Source organism: Platalea leucorodia, assembly GCF_965183815.1.
Source record: "Platalea leucorodia genome assembly, chromosome: 4".
Taxonomy (NCBI): Eukaryota; Metazoa; Chordata; class Aves; order Pelecaniformes; family Threskiornithidae; genus Platalea; species Platalea leucorodia.
The window spans coordinates 93909615-93932085 of NC_138826.1; the positions used below are offsets into that span (position 1 = coordinate 93909615).

Genomic DNA, 22471 nt, shown 5'->3' on the forward strand with positions numbered 1-22471 from the left:
CCAGAGGGAGTGAGCTAATGACTATCTTCCCATTACCTCATGGGATCATTAGGTCGACATGATCTCGCCGCGGCCAGCACCGGAGCCACCTCCCCGCCGGGAGGGAGGCCTTTCCCTTCCCCTCCACACAGGTGCAGCCTCACAGCGGGAGGCGCGGGCCCGCCGCCATGTCGGGAGGCCGGGGGCGCCCCCTGAGGGGGCGCCCCCGGCCTCCCGACATGGCGGCGGGCCCGGGGGGGCGGGCGGGTAACGCGGGGCAGCCACCCCCGCGGCAGGACGCGGCCGGGGCCGCTGAGCTTCCCCGCCCTACCCCCCTTCCCCCGGGGGGCTGCCGGGCGAGGCGGCATTGTTGGCCGCGTCCATCACTCCCCGTCCCCCGGCTGACATAATGAATGCGTTTGGACACACCTTCCAGCCCGGCGAAGAGGCGCGCTGCGTCTCCACGGACAGCCCCGCCGAGTTCTCCGCTCCGGTTCCCCTCAGCCCTCGGGGAGGCGTCCCGCAAGCCCGCCCGGCCCCATAGCCCGGCGCCCCGTCCCAGCCCAGTGAGGGGCCGCGGCGGCCGGGCTGGGCTGGGCCGGGCCGGGCAGGACGAAGGGGGTTAAGAGCCCTCGCTATGCTGCCCAGCGCCCTGTACTGGGACCTGGTGGGCTCCTCGGCTCTCCTCAACCTGCCGGCGGCGCCGGGCTTCGGCAACCTGGGCAAAAGTTTCCTCATCGAGAACTTGCTGCGGGCCGGGGCGCCGCCGAGCCCTGCCCAGCTCCGTCCCCTCCCCGCCAGCCCCGTCCCTCTCAAGCTGTGCCCCGCGGCGGAACAAATCAGCCCCTCAGGGGGTCCCTACCCGACAAGATGGGCTTTTCAAGTGCTTAACCCCTCCGCGGCGGACAGCGGCCGCCCGCCAGCGCGGGCTCCGGCGGCGGAGAGAGGCGGCGTCTTCCCGCCGGCGGCCACAGGTGAGCGCCGGCCCCTTCCCGCGTCCCGCCGCCGGGGAGACGCGACAGAAGGGGCTTTGCGAGAGCTCGGCCCCGCGCCTCCGCACGGCGGGGAAGGCGGCGGGGGGAGCCGCGGCCCGTCCCCTCCGCCCCGAGGAGCCCGGAGGCGGCGGCGGGACGCCGTGCCCCGCTGGGTGCCGTACCGCCGGGGCGCCCTCCCCGCGGCGGGGTGCTGCCGGCGGCGGGACTCTGGTCCTGCCGCTGGCGACGGGACCCCGAGGCGCGGGCGAGGGACCGGTCGTGAGGGCAGCCGGGCGGCGGCTTTCAGCTGCGCGGGCCGGCGCACCTGTGGGTGTAGCGAGTGCGGCAGAGCCCTGTGCCGGCAGTGACGGGTGCTTTTAACGGCCCTTAATCGGAGTTCTTCCAGGTCTAGTAGCTCTTCGTAGCCTGAAGGGGTGGTAAAAGCGCGTTACCGCGGCCGGGCGCTCCGGGAAGGTCTGAAATTCCGAGTTTTGGGAGAAAGACGCGCGGTGCCGACCCCCTCGGTAGCGACGGCGCGGGAGGCGGGAGGCAGCAGCCGCCTCCCCAGGTGCCCCGTCCCTGGGGGACACCAAGGGGCGAGGGGCCGGGCTCTTCCTACCAAGAGGAAAATTAATTCAAGCAAAGCAGGCAATTTGCGGGAAGTTTCGACAAAACCAGGGGCAAAACAAACAAACAAACCAAAACCCAAAACGAAGGTGTGTAATTAGCCGCTCGGTGCGGTGTTGCAGTAAAAGCCGGCGCTTTCCGAGGCGGTGAGAGACTGGCGTCGCTGGTGCCGGCCTGACCGGTTCCCCGGCCTCCGCGGGCGAGGCTGCGGCCTCTGCGGAGCGGGCCCGCAGCGAGCTGCGTCCCTGCGCTGGAGACGCGCGGCTATACAAAACAGGTTTTGTTTCCTGAATGTGCCGGTTTTCATATAAATATAATCTGTCTGGACGTGAACAGCGTTTTAAAGCACTTTTAGGAACGCGCACTTTGTCAGTCATGGAACTGTTTGAAGTTGAATTCGAAGTTAATTCATAAAATCCGGTATTAGACTCACCGTGTATATTGTATTTTGCCTTTCCGTTATAATATATCAATTTATTTCAGCCTTGTGTGCTGTCTTCGGATTTTTTGTATATGATCATGCAGTTTTAAATGTACTTAAAATGAAATAAGACAAACAGAATCCTATTTACTGAAGTAAGGCTTTAAGGTATGATGCCAAAAGGCTCGTTTTAGAACCAGAACCAATAACAGTTGTTTTCTTCTCAAGCATAATTTTACTTCAGTTAAATCCTACAAACTGTTCTGCAAAATCCAAGAGTTTTTGATCCTTTAGCATGATGTATTTTAAAGGTAGGCAGGAGAGAGTCAAAGAAGTGTACATTAACATTTATGAATATTCCAGACCTCAGCTGCCATAAGTGTTATCTTAAGCATATCAGTTATTTAAACATGTTTATTTTAACTAACTACAGGCCAGGCCAGGAAAAAGGACAAGTATCATATTTCTGGAATTAGGGGCATGTTCTCCCCCCCCCCAAAAAAAAAAGCTCTAGAGGAAATGCTACATTTATGTGTACAGAGCACGCATAGAAGGAGATAGCAGATGCCCCAGCACTCCTCTCTACAGGTAAACTTTTTCTAAGTATTATAGAAGTTCCTAAGTGCCGAGTTTTTCAAATGCTTGCTTCCAGGATTAGTTCTTTCTTTGATTGGCCTACAGTGGTACTTGTGAACTTAGCAAAGTGTTGCAGGTCTGCCTAGTGATTGGGAGTCCGATCCTACGTTTCTTCGGATCCCACAGCTCCCAGGGATTTCAGAGGGAGCTTTGGGCAAAAGCACCAGGCTCTTCCATTTGAGCAGCAAGAAATAGTAGGTTTCCTCATCCATTATGCACTCAGGAAAAAAGTCTCCTGCAAATGTAGATAATGTACAACAAAGATGTATATATTCTAACAGGGATCTGTTGATTCTGATCTGACTTATGTGTCTTAAAGTGATAAGGGCTCTTAGGTGTCTGAACTTGCATAAATGTAAATTAGATTGGAACTGTCCTGCTGAGCCAGGTTTTTTGGTTTCTGAGGAGTCTCTGCTCTCTAGTGTAAGTGTACGCTGGGGGAACTGTTCGGACTGGACACTTGCATTTGTGAGTTAAGGCTGGGGTAGTCAGGCTGTGTGTTATGTTTCTTGTTTACGCAGTGACAGGGCAAGAGAGTGTTTTGTCAGAATAAGAATTTTAGCCTTCAGGGACTAATGAAGGTATTTTAGCTAAGGAATCCATACTATGTAGGGTTTTTTAATTTACTGATTTTTGTGAGTATTCACTGATTATTGTGAGTTTTTGGAGGAATGAACTCTTTCCTATTTGGACCCCTCAAATCCCATGGCATTTTGGAAAATTTTGGTCTAAGTCTTTAATAAGGCTATTGAACATGATAAAGCAAAATGTTTTTTTAATCTTTCTGAACTAGCAAGTAGTTTATAGATCATGTGGGGACTAAAAGTGCTCTAGCAAACTAGCTTGGCATAATCCAGGATTTTTCAAATTAAAAAAAAAATGCCAAAGAAGAGAGAACTGAAAAATATCAGATTTTAGGAATCAGTAATCTGTATTGCTCATGTAGTCCTAAATCCTGGTGAGGTCAGCAAAAGTTCTCAGAAAGGAAGGAATATAAAATCACACCGGGGACTGAACTGAACAAGCTGAACCTTTTTACAGTTCCAAAACCAACATGTGTCCACAGCACCTATCAAGGAAAGACATGAAGAAAGCACTCTATTTTAGGGTACCTTTTAACACTCCATAAAAGTGCTAAAGAATGAAAATCCTGTATCCTTTCTGTAATAAACTGAAAAACTCTGTGGCTGCAAAAGAGACCGAGTGAGATGGCACTCCTGATCTGTGACATCTGGTCATGGTAGCTTTTCCCTTTGTAACTCCTCGGCAGCAGTTTTATCAGCAAGTTTCCATTCCCATAATCTAAAAGTTTCAAAGGATTTAGTTTGACCATTTAAAGTGCTTGTCTGCATACGTATTTTGAGTTCTCCTCCAAAATTATCATAAATGAAAAACTTAAAAATGTACTTTCAAAGTATCACACCATAAGATATATCATCTAATGAGTAGGTTTGAAAGAAATATATTTGTTGTCTGTAAAAGATTAACTTACACAGATTTTAAAAAATGAAATGTAATTAAATCATAGGTTTTTAGCATTAATTTTGTTTATTTTGACTTAAGAGTACAACTGCATGAACAAGCAGCGTATTACATAAAACTTCAGAAGGAAAAGCAGAAGGAGCATTATTGCTAGACGATAAACTCACTTGCCTTCTGCAGTGGTATGCCGGTTTATACCAGCTTGGGATTCCCGCAGGCTTTCTGGCATCTTGGTCTGAAGCCCCAGTGCTGGTGATGAAACCACTGAACTGGGCTCACCGGCTCCAGCGGGCATGGTGAGCCCTGTGTTTCTGTCTAGCTGAACTCAATTTCTCCTAACCCGTGTGCTATGGGCCTGATTCTTCTCTTTTAAGACCTTTTGTCTTGATAAAATAAATGCGTAATACTGTCTTCTGCTTTGTGAGAACTTTGCATACAACATGTATTTGTAGCCCTGACTAGGTAAAGCATTGCAGAATCTGGTTCTGCTTTTTAAACACTGGATGCCCAGACTGTGTTCTTCCTGGCTAAAAACTTAAAAAAATGCGCTGTTGTAAAGCAGTGTTTTCCAGTGAAACATCTTACAGCTATGCAGCTTATACTTGCACTGCCTCTTAAAGGATGAGGGAAGCTCCAGATAAAAGTTCTCTGCAAACTAATAGACTCTTACGTGTGGAGGAAGGCCTCAATTTCTGCTTGCTAATCTGGGATTTGGTCCCTCTCCTTGTGTTCCAGTTCTGTCATTATCTTCTGGATAAATGAGAACACTTGCCAGTTTTCCTCAGTGTTTTCTGACATAGGAAAACTATGCAGAGGATGCTGAGATGGAATCTGTTGTAGCACAGGTGCTTTAAAGAGGTCCACTCCACATCTTTCCTCATGACTTGGTTTCCAGAAGTATTGGCTGACACCAGGTCAGTGTGACCTCCTTGAGAAATGCGAAGTTACTCTGCTACCTGAAATTAGTTTCTGAAAATCTCTGCTCTTCTCAAGTAGTTTGCCCTGGAGGAGGATGACAGTAAGTGCTTTACAGTCTGGATGTGGTCATTAGTGGTATGACCATGAATACAGTCATACGTGGCAAGAATCTGGCTTTCTGCTTTAATCTTGGCATTTTGATAGGTTGACAGAGAAAGGAAACTGAAGAGTGCAATGAAACAAATAAATGTAACAGTGAGATACTTCCATTGCAAAACTTGCTGAAAAATTGAGCTTATGGGATTTTTGCCTAAAGCATCAGAATACAAGAGAGCAGAATAAAGTACAGTACCTGCAACACAAAAGAAAGCAATTAGAACAAGTGTATCATAAACATAAATTTGACTTAGAATAATAAACATCCATCTGTGATATCGATGTAGGTTTTCTTTCTGTGACATCTGAGTACTTTACATTTTAATGCATTTATCATCACAATGTGCCAGTGAGATAGGAGAGATTTCTACTGTGTAGAGGAGGAGCTGGAACAAAAAGAAGTGAGGTGACTTGCCTAAGGTCATACAGAAAACCAGTAGCATTGCAGGGAAATAAAACTAAGCCTACCTCTGCAGGCTAACTCTTTGGACCAGTGTCAGTTTTTCCCCCCTCAGGTGATGGCAGCGATTCTATCCTGTAACACTCTTATTTTAACCAATATACCTTATTGCCCATTTTTAGTAGAATCTCTTGTGTTTCTTTATGACAACCAGGAGATACTTGAATTACTAATGATTTTTTCCCTTAATTTTTCCCTTAATTTTGGACCCCCTCTTAGTGAATAAATGCCTATCGATTACTGATTTCAAATCAACTAGCAGCCAGAGTGTGTCCTCAAGCGACATGTAACACTAACTTTCAGTAAAATAAAAGGCAGGAAAGAGCTGAGTGTTTCCTCTCAGCTCCCTCTAGGCTTGCACTAACCTCTGGAAAGTGCTACCTTCGCTCAGGCAACAAGTTGACTAACAAGTCTCAGGATTGTCCCGTTTTGTTGGTGTTTTCTGGGGATAGAAAGTTCTTTAGGGTAGGGAGATCTATTTCTCGTCTTTCTTATGCCCTGATTGCCAGGAGCACTGAGACACCTTCATTGTTTTAAAAGTTTGTCTTTGGAGACAGAGAAGTTCCTGTAAGTATCAGAAATCACAGATGGTGTGCAGCATCTTTTCCTGCTTCCAGTTAACTTTGTGAGCCATTTAATAGAATCATTTTGGGGTGCCCAGCATACCTTAAAAGAGTGGCTGCAAAATGGCTTTTAAAGGACAAATCTCTGTTCTCATTGTAAGGTTGCCAGAGCCAGACGAGTGCCAGCTACACTCCAACCCTGCCACTAGTCTGGCAGTCCGGGCTCAGCAGGGCATAGGAGCATTGGCTGGACAGTGCTCTTCCCTCTGGCAACTCTTGCTGTGCCGTCCCTGAGAAAGGACGATGATGCCGAGTTTGGTCCTTAGTAAGGTTTAAGCACTGCCAGAAGATCTCAAAGCTGCACTAGGAAGACCAGAGGTGAGGGTTTGTAGAAAAGCAGTTCACCAAGGGGAAACTGTGGAATCAGTCATGCCTTCAGTTAATGCACTAACTTATGTAAAATGTATTTTGTATTGCAGAATGAGCTGGTCTTCTGAAATCTTGTAGTATATTCTTCATGTTTTTGGAAGACACATGAATGTGATAAGGATTAATCTCATCAGGCAGGTTCTCTACTTGAGTGCAGATTTCAGGTTTCATTGTACTGTGATTTTTTTGCATTAACAAATGCCTCTGAGCTTTGGAAGGCAAGTTCTCTGCCTCCATTGCCTACCAAAGATGTTACGCATTCTTGTATAATGCAGCAGTAATAGCTCTTACTCTAATTTTTCTAAATGGTACTTTTGTGGTCAGTCATGACCCATAGCAGAATTGGGTAGGTAATTTTTTCAAAATGAAAACAAGTGCGGTATATAAAGCAGTAGGAGGCTGTTTCAAATGTCAGATACGTAGACCCTGATCCTTATAAAGTGAGGCATCTAAATATTTTTGGTAACTTGGGCTGTGTTTCTTTGAGGTGAGTCATCATGTTGGAGGATAAGTGGCCTTTGCTTTGTCCTGAAAAGCTCATGAAAGTTTCCTTTGAGAGGCTGCCTTTTTCTGAAGTTATACCACACAATTCCATTGAGGTGTTTGGTATGTATGTTGAGGATTTTACCTCTTCTGCATGAATCTTGGACAATTTGGTGTTGCTGAAGTCCCCGCCCCTGGAATCTTGTGACTTCCCTTGTACAAATGTAAAAAGACTAAAAACCTCATTTGTTTATTAAAAAAAAAAAAAAAAGAGAGAGAAGAATCTACTGTTTGTTATTTTTTCATTCTAACAATGTTAAGCTGATCTTAAGACTTTTGTCTGGCTGGAGCTGGCAATACTGCAACAAGTAGAGATTGATCCAGGCAGGAAATTTTAGCTAATCAGTGCATGCCACTGCAATAATTGGTGCATTTTGGCCTATGGTAAGATTTCTAATTAGGGCTGCAACAATGAAAAAACAGTGACTTCTCCTCTTCCAGCATATGACCCTAATTTTGCCTTGCTTGAGGAAATTATTTCTGCACAAATTGTAATACGTTTAAAATCAAAGAAAATTAACTTTAGTGCCTTTATGGCTGAATTTTATAATTTTTTACAGAGTCTTTATGGCTGTACAGAGGATTGTTTTCTTTTGTTGTTACCTATGAAGGATAAGAGGAATGTCACAGTAATTCAGCTGTTTAATAAAAAATAGGTGTCTTGTCTAATCTAGTTGTCTGAATACCTTGTCTAATCCATAGTCAAGACAGATGCCTCCAGAGGATGACACAATTTATCTTCTTAGATGTCTATTTTAAGGTTATATTATTATTTATATTATCATTATATAGAGCTACTTATCTCTTCTCATTGACGGTACAGGAGTCCCATTCAAGGAGCTTAGACAACACACTGAGCTTGTAAACAGAGAAGTGACAGTAATGCCCCTTTTGACAAGAACTGGTAAGCAGAAAGTGCTGGGGCACGCTAGCGCGTGGGCATCTCCTTCAGGTGAAAGACAAAGCCGGAGACGAAGCTGGTAAATCCACAGCTTTGCAGAACCCCATCTTTCTTCTCAATAGCAAGGCTGTGTACAACGCATGGAGAGGGTGGAATCCACCTTTACTGCTGACACCAGGAGACCCATGGAGTCTTTGGCAAATGGTGTGGGGTTTGGTTGTTGCTTTGGGTTGTCACAGAGGTGAAATCTGACCATGCATTGTCAGCAGTCTGAGGCACCCATGTTTCCCCAGACGGAGAAAAACCAGTAATACATGTACAGCAAATTAATAAGGCATGTGAGAGATGCCTCTGAAAATTGACAGTGATTCGCGTGATCTCAGCTAATCCGCAGCGTGACTCTGTCAGCCACTGCATTGCTATAGATGTAAGGAAATTATGATCATGCTGTTAGCACATTTCAAGCCCTTTTTGGTGTGACTGCTTTTCTGATTTTTGAAAGCCCCGCTGAGACCCAACATAAAAATGCAAGCCCACTTCTCGCATCCGCCTCTTGTGTAGGATTTAAAAATATATATTTAGAATTTCAAAACCCTTTCTATGAAGGTTTGCCAGTATTTTAAAACTGATCTGTGTATCCTGCTTTGGTCTGCCCTTTTGGCTTGACTTCCTTTGAGCGTTCATGCGGTTGTGTTTTACAGGAATGAATGGGAAGCGAATAGACAGTGACTTTGGGAGTGCAGGAAAGCCAGCTCTGAGGGATGCTGTACCAAAGGCTCTTGCAGTAAGTTTTGCCAGGTCCATGTGGTGGTGACTGCCTTTGGTGGTATATTGCAGTGGCTGTTGCTTCCTTCTCATGGCCAGGGGCTCCCCTTCAGCTGGCTTTGGGGGTGCACAACTGCTGCTAGAACATTGCACTCAAACACAGCAACTGCTGGGGACAGAGCCATCATTCATTGTGAGGCCCAGGGCTTGTGGTTCAGGAGCAGAAATGGTGCCATGTGGCTCAGCTGGAACACTAACCTGGCAGAGCCACTGCTGGACTGTTTGCAGGGAGCAATTCATGACATGAAACTTTCCTGCAGCTTTGCAAAAGCCTGCTTTAATCATTGCCAAGAACGGATGTAGGTTGGAAATTGCAGTTTACTTGTGCCCACTTCATGGGCACAAACCATCCAAGGTTCTCAGATGAAATGGGATCATTTTACTGATAACATTTTTAATTTGCCTGCCAGGGCTGGGGCCTGGGCATCACTGTGGAAAGCAGTTCATGTGGGCTTAGCAATACTTGGAGATTAAAGTGTTCATGCAGCTTGAGGTCTGTCTGTTCCTGTGCTTAGTTTGTTGTCAGCTGGCTCTAGGCAGCTTTCTGAATCATTCTTTGGAGGTGTTTCAGCTCTCTTGACAGGTTTATACCACATTTTTATCAGTTAGCTTTAAAAAACCCCAACAAACTAACAGCATGTGGAGGCTTGTATGGGTAATACCAGAAGTTGACCGTCGGTTCACTTCTCCTCAATAGCCATTTTTCCTTTACCCCTTCCCTCTTTCCTGATGGCTAACGGCCTACACTATTTCCTGAGTCATTTCACAACACTAGGATTAGGAAAAGCAAACAGTATCTTTAATAATAAGCCCTTTTAAAATTACATATCCATTTGAATGGAATTGTACTTAGTAACCTTACTCTCAAAATGGTGGATAGTTGGAAGGAAAACTTCTGGTCCCACAGTCAGCATGACTTTTTAGTATGGGAGGGCGTTTGAATTTAGAATCTCTTCAGAGCTGGCAGTATATTTTAAAATGTAGGTATCTGAACTAATCTCTTGAGTTTTAGCGCTAGATGAACTTGAGGTCCATTTGCATGTTTAGTATAATTTTATTGTCTGTAAAATGCTTTTTATTCATAAAGCTGAATGTAAATGAGCATTATTACTAAAATTTTGCATGCAGCAACAGTGTCAAAAGAATTTATGTTTTGTGGGAAAAAAAAAAGTATTTAATTTTAGCTATTTCATCCTTTTATATTTATGACCTGATAAATTGTTTTTAAAGCATATAGTACAATTTTTGGAGTGCCAAAAGACATGTAGACCATACTCTGATATTTTATTTTCATGCATCTGTAAAGCTAAACCTGTAAAATCTGACTCCTGTGAAATGCTTCGTTCCACACAGTCTCCATGTTTATGAAATGGGAATGCAAAGCAGAAAAAGAATTATGTATCTTGAATACAAATTATTAGGATTTGGCCCCTGGTTAATGTGTACTCCACATGGCTGAAAGCAACAGCTGCCTTTTGGTTAGTCTGTACTTCACTCTGGCCAATGAATACAGAACTAATATTCTTCCATTTCAGCAATTTTTAGCCTTATGTGAATAGCAAACAATGTTTGCTTCAGATCGCTTGACCAGCACATATTGGTGGAGTGGCCATGATACATATGAACAGAAAATAAAAACATAGGCAATGCTTTCTGTATATTGTCTTCAGCACTGATAGGTATTGTGTCATTCCTACAGGTACAATCACAGTATAATTCTGAAATACATAGACGTTAAATACATCATTTTTCTCTGAGCCATTTTCATTCTGTTAATGCAGTTTCATGCAGACAGTGGAAGCCATTTAATGTGATGAATATTTTCTGTTGTTTCTATCAAAGACAAAAAATATACTTGGATATGTTAGGTTGAAGCATTAACATTTTTCTCTACAAAGAGCTCCCAAGGTAGAGTTGAGTATCCCTGTATTATGCCAGATTTTTTTACTGATGTAACTCTGTCTAACTGCTACACATTGGTTTGAGTGCAGTGGCTTCAGTAGGCGTGACCTGGGGATGTGGTTTGATATACTTAACATAGAATTCATTTGTGCATCAGTGTAGTTGGAGCACATTAAAGAAGTTTATAAACTAGACGTATGTGTTGGCTATGGGCTTAAGGAGACATAATGCCATTTGTTATTCCACAGGATCTAGAATAAATCAGTCTTGAGAAATGGTCTCGGGAACCACTTGGTTCAGATTTGTATGAAGATATCACCTGCATCTTATTTCTTAAGCAAATGTTCTGCCTTAAAGGGGTATACACCATGCAGGCAGAAAAGACAGCAGTTGGTTGAGGGAATTAAGTAAAATGCCCAAGAAAGCCAGAAGCATGATTTCCAGTGACTTGAGCAGAATTAATGCCAAGATCTCTACTGTTTGCATCATGGTGCTGTGCTAGTGCATTAAATCATTGCCAGCAACATCTATGGAAATATGTGGCTTGTTTGGAGTTTTCTTAAGCAAAATGACTCATGTTTTGACCCTGATCCATCTCATGACCTTTATGCGTGCAGCTCGCTTGTTGAGAGATTTAGTGAATGGAGAAAATCTATCCTTTCGTATTCCTCTATCTTTATTTGCAGGAGCATGCTATCTATCTGAAGCAATAGCTTACTCGATTCTGATTTATCCAGATATCTCCTGGCTGTTTCACATATCATTATGAGCACCACATTATCAAAAAAGAGCAAGGAACTGGAGAGAGTTAAGAAACTATAACAGGGAATATCAAGGACAGGCCAACATGTCTGACAAAAATTCTATGGCATGAATAAGGTGCTGGGGCAATGATTAAAGGGAATAGGGCATTATGGCAGCCAAGGAATATTTGAGACGTGTAAAGGAAGCAAAGGAATTGAGTGCGGCACCTTCTGTATACTAAGTTGTATTTTTAGAAGTGGAAAGTTTTACCTGACTGTATGGGAAACTTGCTAATGGCATGAGGAATGTGGCTCCCAAGGATGGGAGGAAAAGCTCATCACCTGGGAGTTTGGGAACTGCAGCGGATAAAACATGAGCAGCAGATAAAATATATTGTCAAGAACAAGTTCTCATGTCCAGGAGGATGGCTGAGATTATCTGGCAGGTCTTTACCTTCTCCATCTCCTGTGCTTCTTCAGTTAGTCAAAGCCCTTCCAACTTAAGACACCCCACCAGTTGCACTGAAGCCCCTTTAAGCTCCTTAGGACCCAATTCCACAGTTGATGGTCTCGTGTGGAAGAGAAGCTTTAGAATACTAATGCCTGATGTAAATCATTCCTTTTTGTAAATAGTTTGCAAGCATACACCTCAAATATAGGCAATTAGCTCCTCTTGGAGTATATTTATATTTCATTAGAAACAGCAAAGTGTTGATGAAAAGCTGTAGTAATAAAACGCTTATCAATTTGTAATTGCAGTTGAAGAAATTTTCACCTAAGCTTGTATGAATTCAGAAAGAAATAGAGGTAAATATTTTTAAAATGTTTAGAGTTAGGCTTCTGCAGCCTAGTTTGTTGCTTTGGAAGATCAGCAGATTTGATGTTCAGAAAACTTATTATGATGCCCTAAAATGTACTTGGGAACCTAATTTTGAATGATCTTTGTTTTTAATTCCAGTGGAAAAACCTTTAATAACATGGCTTAGATACATTTATCTATTTATCTATCTTCCTGATTATTGATTTCTTAATTTTTTTAATCTACGTGTGCAGTTACTTTTTTTTTTTTTTAATTAACCAGGTTATTTCTACAGATTTGGACAAACTACAGTACAGGCTATAGAGCTGTGTATTTTCTACCTAAACCAAAACAGGAAAGTGACATAAATGTTTTGATGCTGACTGCATTTTACAAGTGTACAGTTCAAGCAAGCATATATCTATTTTCAAAAGAAAAAAATATTCCAAGTTTAATAGTTGACCAGTATGAGCAGAAATTAAAAGGTAATTAAGATTAATGGAAAAGCCCATGGGCTTTATGGAAAAAAAATAAGGGATTATTAGATAATTAAGACCTTTCTAAGATTTGGAAACACTTTTTAGACATAACAGAAACTTGTGATTCATTGGTTCAAAAAATTCTACAGAAATTTTACCAAATATTACCTAATTCTGTGGGATGATCTTGCAATTTTTTCTTGTATTAAGCAGAACCTTCTTCACCAAGTGCCTTAGTTAAGTTCAGAGCACTTTCCCAGCAAGAACGAGTTTACCGTCAGGCTAGCAGAATCAGGCCCTGTAGTTTGTGCCTGTAGAGCTCAGCTGGATCGTTTTACTGCATTTTATAGAATTTATTTATAAAGGTTTCTTATTTTTTGAAGTCCTTACTGGTTTGATAATAACTAAAAACAGCATTGGAGTACAATCAGAGGAAACAGGATTCACTTTTAGATTCTGTTTTTCTAGGATATCACGCTTACTAGAGTTATTTAAAATAACTTTTTCAGATGCATTATACTCATTATTTTGACAATATATTATTTAAACAATGTGTTCAATCCCAATATTGAGGAAAAAACCCATAAGTATAGCAATTAGGGAAGTAAATTTCAAATCTGCAAAGTTTCAGTCTTATGATAAATATATTGAGAGTTTTGCATATTATATTGAAGCTACACATGTAAAATAACCTTGCTAAATTAAAGAGCAATTACTTGGTTTATCATTGTTTGCCTTAAAAATATCACCATCTTGAAAAAAGGAAAAAGAACTTGTGGGGCAGGACTTTACACACTGACTTTTTGGAGGACTGTTGTTATGAATATCACCGAAGCTCAATGGATAATCAATTAGATCTATGCTTTCTTTGCAGCTCTTTCCAAACACTTTTTTCTCCGAGCCCCGCCATTCTACTCAGCATGCTGCGGTGGGTCCTGTCAGCACCCTGCATCCCCCACTGCTTTTCCAAGTAAGTTTTTATGCTTCATCAGTAATGCTTGAGTTATTCTGTAAACCAAAGCAGCAGGATTTAATGTGTTCTGGAAAACTAATTGGTGATGCAATGGCAGCAGCTAATTCCTTAGTAAAATCACAGCAATCCTATTCAGAGGGTTTCCAAAGATTTATCAAACTTAAGTACACTGAGCAATTGTGAGAGGTTTCTAATGGCATTGAGACCCCCAGACAGAGCTAACCTAGGAAAGCTCCTTGTTTTCAGTTTGCTAGAAAAGACTCTTTAAAATCAGTAACTCTTCTAAAAACCTGTCTCAATAAACATTTACAAATAGGAAAAGAAAAGAGCTGAAAGATCTTAAAATGGATGCTGCATTTTAATGTCTGCTAGGGATAAATTATGATTCATGAAGCCCTAGCATTATTTAAATAAAACAGTCATTCTTTTTGTAGCAGTCAAATGCATGCATGTTTAATTTGTTTTTCTTTTTTATTTATAATGTAAAAAAATGAAGAAGTAAGTTGAAGAGAATTTTGGCCAATATACACCCTACATTCAGGATTAAGACCTAGCACATGCCTCCATTTAACCAAATCTAAATTTAACCTTGATTGTGAAGTTTGCGTGCCATAGTGTAAGAGTGGATATTCACAATTTTATGCATTTATGGCTCAGGAATGCAAACGGAAGAGGCATCTCCTAGTCCTTCAAAATGGAGAAAAAGCACAAATCGCCTTGCAAATCCAAATGAAAATTGGAGCGTCTGTGTGCTCTAGCATATACTTTTTTATCACAGTTGCATTCAATCCCTTCCTGACTACGTGCATGCGTTTTATGAATGTTTCAGAAGGGCAGTTGCTAAGTTGAATGATTCTTGACAAGTGAGGCAGCAAATGCTGGCAGTTTAATGAGCTGCAAGTTTCTGAGCACCTCTTTAGGGGGCTGACACTTTCCCACAGAGCGTTTTACATGGCCCTGGCTCTCCCACAATGGCTGACAGCACCATGACCAATCACCACTTTCACTTTACTCATCCACACGCGACCTCACCACAATTTTTCACTGTGCAGATGAACTTTAGGAACCATTTCACATTGAAAGGGCCTGGGCAAGGGTCAGTTGCCCTTTTGTATGGCCATAAAGCAATACTCTATGTGCCAGTCTTTTCTCCTGTCTCACATTCCAAGAGATTTTCTGGACACCATTTAAAGCACTTGACTGAAAAATAAAGCAGTGAATGAAACTGACTTTTATAGACTCATTCTAGCTCATCTTCCCATATAACCCTGTCTACCTGAAAAGGGATTTAGTGGATGAGCTGAGTGTATACAGGGACTTGCTGAATACATAGGCCCATTATCAACTGTGGGGATTGTTTATTAACCAGGACTGATACACTACTATTTTGGAAGTGACCTATTAATTGTCCATTTAACTAGAATGTATTGAATTCAAATGAAAAAATGGAAACCATGACTAAAGCTTTTACTTGCTCCTTCAAGGTGGTCTCTGCCATGAAGGCAAACGAAGATTGTTCCACAGATTAAGAGGACATTTATCACTATATATTAGGATACAAAGGAAAGACTTTAAAAAAAAAAAAAAAAGGCAAAACAAAAATCAAACCAGCAACATAGGAAATAGTTGGTAACAGATTCACATTTATGTCAGCGGAACACTAAACCTTTTCATGCACATTCAGAGCGACAGGCTGCAAACTGACTCATTTCATTTTGGTAGAATTGTTGTAATGTATGAACGAGTGCCTATCCTGAAGTACTGAAAATTCTTTTAATCCACAAACCGAAATTTAGGTTTTGTGTGAACAGTTGGAATGCACTTTGCAATATGGGGTATTCTTAAAAAAAATCTCTAGGCTAGTCAATTGGGGGTGAGTATTCATTATCCCAAACACGAGTTTCAAATTTTTTGACCCAGTGGCTGTTTGCTAATGCTTGTGAGCGTTCTGCTCATCATTAAATTTTGTTTAGTTAATCTTTTAAAATCAGTCACATGTTGTGCCTTAGAGTGTGTAGATTCTTCACTATTAAGTTAGTCTAATACAGGTGTTAAGCTGTACTCTACATACTGCCTGTACGGGAATTAACTGGCGCCTGGGGGCTCCGGCAGGAGGTTGTTTCTTTGCTGATTGACTGTTAACAACCAGTCAGGCAAGACAAATTTTAAGGGGTCACGTAATCTGGCGTCCTCTGTCCTTGGCTGACAACTCCATTGTGGAATGGAGGCCAGGAGGCAAAGACCAGCCCTGTTACGCCTCTTCCCTCGCTGGTGTCTCGTCCCATGGTGGGGATGAGAGAAGATACCAGCTCTTCTGATGTCAGACTATACCTTCCAGTAAACTTGAGAATAGCTGATCATTCATCAGAAACTGCTAGGAGGCTACCTGGAAAAAGGTACCTAAATTCACCAAATTCGAGCAAGAAGGAGAGAAAACATGCTTGAGGAAGAAGGGCCAGTGTTTGCCCCCAGCTTCATGGGCAGGATGGGAGCTCGGGGTGAGGGTCGTGAGGGGGCTACGCACTCCTCAGAGAAATATGAACCTGGCTTGCCCTTTGCAAAAACCTCCATTGTGGCATTTTGACTTTTGTTCTGCAGATAGTTTATTTTGGTTTGGATGGAGTCTGACTGTGTCTCACTGTGTCATAAATATCAGGATAGTAGCCAGTAGGCTATGATTTTTCTATCTGGTCTCAGATATAATTTTGAAAATGAAATACATCTGTATAAATTTAGACTTATTTATACTGTAACATTTTAAATCATAATAATTACTTTTTGCCACAGGCTGTTATGGGGGACAAATATAAAGATGGGTTCTTGAAGTTCAGAAAAATTCAAGAAAGGCACGTCTAGCAGAATGCAACGGTCCCTAAATCAGTAATGTTTGACAGCAGCAGTGTATTTTAGGGAAGGATCATTGTACACTTGCTCAGCTTCTGATATTCTTCCTCTACTGGTCAGAGCTGGAGGCAGGATACAGGGGTAATGTATGTAATATCAAACCAGTCACACACGCACCACAAAAGTATTTAGTCAACTTTGCAAGACATACACATATACACTTTAGTTTCTCATTACATACACACACTTCTACACTATCCTCTGTATATGTTTGTTTGTTTCTCTGTGGGTGTTTGAAGATACACATACCCATGTGTATATATGTAAAATACACAGAAGTTGAAATGTGGTATAGCCCCAAGAAACAGTTTGTGACAGCTGCATCTGGATTTGATTAGTATTTTCAAGACCATTATATCTATTGAACAAATGTATTTACACCCCCCTCGCCCCCCCCGGCTACAGCTGACTAGAATACATAGACTTTTTCATGAAAGAATATGCAATCTTTTAGAAAATCTGCTTTACATGGGAATTTTGCCATTGGCTTTGATATGAAAATGATCCTTGACAGAAATCAAACAGCAGCACACCTTTGCAGCTGTTGTAACTATAAACTGGGACGGCAGTCTTGGCCCATGTAGATGGAAAGGTGGACAACAGGAGGACAGCTCGCACCTGTAGAGTCTAACTTGCACGTGGTACACACTAACGCTATCTTCGTGGCTGCCCTCTCACAGAAAGATGGTAGGTGTCAGTGGCTATATAGCCACGGCACAGGTTTCTGAATCAAAGGGCAGCTCTTCCCTGGCCTGCTTGCAACTGCCCTGTGCAAGCAGCACATCCAGTGCTTGGTGACAGGCCCTATTCAACTGGCCTCTGGTACTGCTCCCTGGGCAAGGAGTTGGGGAAGCCGGGAGTGCTGGAGGCGTACCGAGCCTCACCAGGGACTGCTCCCCATACACCGCATTCTTCTAGGGAAGAGGGAGCATGGGAAAGCACTATGGCTTTAGGCTTTATTGGGTGTGAGGAAGGTGACAGATTTGGGTTTTCTGTGCTCTTTGTGAGGCCCATGAAGGGACAATGCAAACACTTCTACTTCTGCACTGCAGAATTTCCCCCCAAATTTGAGGCTGTAAGGTTCCCTCTAGGCAAGGATCAAGGGGATGTGATTGGATTCAGTGAAAACTGCCCTCCCAGGACTTGCTATGAGATGTCAAAGGCTTAGAAACCAGGCTGAAAGGAGTAAGTTCAAGTACTCCCCAAATCCTGTAATAAAGAAATTGCTGCGGTTTCCAAATGAGTAAGTGAATGGCCAGGGATCTTCTGAGAAATAGTTCACTCTGAAAGCCTTTCGTTAGTAAACAAAACTAAAGAAAGCCTATTTAGTTTCTTTGAATCAGACCACTTTTATCTGGTTCTACATTTCACACAAGGAGAAAATAAACTCCTAGGAAAACTTACTGCAGTTTACTCAGTGATGATAACGTGCAAAGGAAAGTGGAAAAGTTTCTCCCTGACTATATTTGAATTTTACAGTAGCATGGGCCCTGTGTTAATGTTCCTCTATGAACTCATCTGATTTACTTTTTACCATGTCAAGGGGAGACTTTTGACCACTGACAACACCTCTAGATCCAAGTAAGGATTTAGTCCTTAATGAACATGACTGAAGCATTACGACACACTTATAACACCAACAAATCAAAAGTGGGACAGTAGTCTGCTAGCATTATAATTAACAGCACTTAATATTTCTCTGATATGTGTTAGATATTATGTGAAACTCTCATCCATTTCCACTAGGAGAGGAAAGTGTCCTCCCTCTTCTGACCCAGGAGTCTAACTCCAAAGCCCGGAGAGGAATATTAAGAAGAGCTGTCTTTTCCGAAGACCAGAGGAAAGCTTTGGAGAAAATGTTTCAGAAGCAGAAGTATATCAGTAAAACAGACAGGAAGAAACTGGCCATTAACCTGGGTCTAAAGGAGTCTCAGGTAAGGAATGACAGAACATCCGTGAATTTGTGTCTTTTTGAGGAAAAATCTTTAAAATGGCTTTGAAGGAGGAAGATTGAGCAGCACAGGGGCAGCCCTGAGCTGCTTCACTGAGCAAAGACCTCAGTAAACCAATGGCAGTTTTAACCAAGGAATGCTTGAACGGGTACCTGGTTTATTTCCTGAAGGTGTACATTCAAAAGTTGATCGCTCCATTTTCACAGAAACTGGTAGAAACATGACCGCTGCGTTTCATTTCCAGCTCCCATTTTGGTGTCTGACAGAGGCCCCTCAGGAGCTTTGGCGTAGGGAACTATGCTCCATCCCACTGCCTGACAGGCAGTGATCCAGGCAGAAAACAGCAGAGCATAGAGCCCTCCTGCATTCCTCTGAGCACCCTTTGCACTTGCAGGTGACCAGCTAGTGACAATGCAATCAACAGCACTATGAAACCATTCTGCCCCAAGAGACAGGCAACCATCCCTAGAGAAACAAAGTTATCTGGACAAGGAGGGAGATCCTCAGAGCTGAGAGAAACTCTAGAAGGAAAAACTTTGTGCGTTGACCTTCTAAAATGCTCCCACTTTACTTACCAATTCACATTTCATAGGATTTTTCACATGAGTGTGAGTTGGCCTGCTGCAGGACTTTAGAGTTTAGCTGAGGGTCTAATACCTCCAGTGAGCTGTTCTAACTGAACAAGTATGTTAATGGTGGTGGTGAATGGCAGTAGCCCAATTGGGAATCTCAGGCCCTGACCTAGCTGCAGATAAAAACAAAGGAAAAGTGCCTGGCTTGAAGAACACAAAACCTGAAAGAAACTGGAAAAAATGTTTGTGAGGGCATGTAACAGCAGAAAATGAACGTGGTGGCTGCTGGCAGGTAGGATTCTTAAGGTGCTGGAGTAGAGGCAGATCTCTAGAGTACAGCTGAAAGAGAGTAAGAGAGTGACAGTACAGTTTTATTTCTTTGCATCAGCAGGAGTGAAAGTGCTTAAGATATGTATGGCAGAAGCTGTTGGGGGCAGAAAAGCCTGGGAATGGCAATGGGAGCTCTCATCATCTTTATCTTGGAGATTTTCAGAACTTGACAAGACCCTCAACAATTTGATGCACCTTCGCAGTTGGCCCCACTTTGCGTGGGAGTTTAGATTTTGTGGTCTGTAGTGGTTCCTTGCAACCTGAATGATTCTGACTCCATCGCAAGCACTGCAACTATAAACAAAAAAAGCAGCACAGTGTGGTGCGTCTCAGTGTGATGAACAGAGCTGTAATCTCTGCAGGATAAACTACTTCAATGAAAATGTGCAATTGCACTCACCAGTGCGCTGCCTAAAAAATTCCCATTATGTAGTCAAATTCCTTACATTACAATTATTTCCTTGAGTTTTTCTTCTGTGTTCTTGATATTCAAGAGAGCCTGGGGGAGTAAAAAATAATGGAACAATACATAGATAACAACTACCACCGCAGGAAAATAATTTCATGATAATGATAAACCAGATGATACCTGTGTCTTTTTTTTTTTTTTTTTTTTTTTTTTTTTTCCCCTTCATGAAAGGAAGAGCTGTTGCTGTGAAGGTTACTTCTTCAATTTTATGACGAGTTATGCTGGAGAACCTGCCATCTAGGCAATGATTCTCAAACCTTTCGTAGAATCATAGAATCGTTTAAGGTGGAAAAGACCTTTAAGACCATCAAGTCCAACCGTTAACGTAGCACTGCCAAGTCGACCACTAAACCCTATCCCTAAGCACCACTTCTATGCATCTTTTAAATACCTCCAGGAATGGAGACTCAACCACTTCCCGGGGCAGCCTATTCCAGTCCCTGACTACCCTTTCAGTGAAGAAGTTTTTCCTAATATCCAATCTAAACCTCCCCTGGCGCAGCTTGAGGCCGTTTCCTCTTGTCCTATCGCTTGTTACTTGGGAGAAGAGACTGACCCCCACCTCGCTACAACCTCCTTTCAGGTAGTTGTAGAGAGCAATAAGGTCTCCCCTCAGCCTCCTTTCCTCCAGAATGAACAACCCCAGTTCCCTCAGCTGCTCCTCGTAAGACTTGTGCTCTAGGCCCTTCATCAGGTTCGTTGTCCTTCTTTGGACACGCTCCAGCACCTCGATGTCCTTTGAAAGCATAGCCCCTTTGTCTTCCTATCAAGTATCTGAATACTAAAACTAAAAGCAAATATTTAAGGGAAAATAGAACACAATATGAATAATTTGATTGATCCCCCCCATTTCTTCTCTTTATGTAAAACCAATTCCTAGATGTATATTTCCCCAAGCTTTTTCCAGCATTTCATAAATGCCTTTCAACGCTCGTGATCAAGCTTTGCAACTCAAAGATTTTGATTTTATCTCAAAAACACATGGATTTTAGTAAACTCCTGCAAAACAGTAGTCAGGCAGACAAAATGTCTTTAAATCCTCACTACTGTGTCATATGTCACAACATGCATTTTGAAGCTATATGGCTAAGCTGGTTTTAGCTATGCTTGTGAATGGGACAGTCACAGTTCTGAGAGCCTCTTTTAAATAGAAGGCTTCACATCGCCAGTAATATCACTTAGTTTTGTTAATGACGATGCTAATTTACTTTTAGAATCCTTTTCTGTCTAGAAGGATGTTACTATAGGAAATTGCTTTATCCCTAGCCACTGGGCTGTCCTTTTTCCAGTCTAAGCCAAATAATCACTTGTTTGAGGTGGTGAAAGTCAAGGAGAGTATTTGGCCCAGCTGTAGTAAATAGTGATGGGAAAATCCTCAGGTAATGTCAATCAGTCAGCTTCACTGGATCTACTATAACAATGAATAAGGAAGGAACATGAAACTAAGGGGATGGAAATTTAAAAAAACCCTTCTTAGAGCAAAGTTGTTTAAAGAAAAGAATGATAATAAACTCTCATTAACTTGCAAACAGGTGAAAATTTGGTTTCAGAATCGAAGGATGAAATGGCGAAACTCCAAAGAAAAAGAAGTGCTTTCAAATAGGTGCCTCCAAGAAGAAGGTCTTCAGGAGAACTACCTCTCACGATCCACCATGAATTTTACCTCCCCGTGCCCATCTGCGTGGGAAGTGTCTCAGGAGCAGGCAAGTCCAAGGTGGAGGGAGAATTCTCCAGGAAATTCTGACAGACTGACTAGTACACAACCACCTCCAAGAGCAAATTCATCACAGAGCCCACTGTATTTGTATCCTGATCAAGACACTGCAAATAAGGCAGTTACATCATCAGCCTAAGGAAATAGGGGCAGTTTGTAAATTGAGTGGAGAGCACAGGCTTCGAACGAGCAGTCTTCTAAGACTAACAATATTTGGACATTGTAAAGCTAACTAGTTTATGTCTCATAAATTTGCTAAAGTCTAACACCATTAAAATGACAAACAACTAATGATTTAAGAAGTATTCTTCAATACTCAGTCTTTTCTTGTGTCTTTTCCAGTCTTGTACTGACCTTAAAAGTGAAGTAGGAACTGATGGTAAGTAAAATGAAGTGAAGAGCATGAAGCTGAAGTTGTGCTCTGATTTATACATCTGCATTGTATACGATATTCATTAAAAACACACTGATAGAGAATCACTTTTATCTCTCCTTGCAGTCAGACATTAATTTCTTTTCTGCACAAGATAAGAATAACCCTGTTTCCCTCAAGATAGTAAGTTGCTTTGGGTTCTTTTTGAAATTCATTAAATGACACAATAGGTTCATATTAGACAAACACAAGCATTTTTAGTATGTTTTCTCTATCTGTCCTCACCTACATCAGTATTCAGTTAGTTTTAAATAGCATGGTCACAGGTCAGTTCATAAGCCTAGTAA

At 42.3% G+C, this 22471-nt stretch overlaps 1 protein-coding gene across 1 annotated transcript; it reads left to right on the top strand.

The window, feature by feature from the left end:
• Positions 1-601: 601 nt before the first annotated feature.
• Positions 602-21890, top strand: DBX2 (developing brain homeobox 2; the record flags this gene model as incomplete). The annotated part of the gene is made up of 4 exons (XM_082308121.1): positions 602-953; positions 13712-13807; positions 18461-18648; positions 21570-21890. The coding sequence occupies exons 1-4, from the start codon at positions 617-619 to the stop codon at positions 21888-21890; spliced, it is 942 nt and encodes a 313-aa protein (XP_082164247.1). The 5' UTR covers positions 602-616.
• Between the last annotated feature and the right edge of the window lie 581 nt (positions 21891-22471).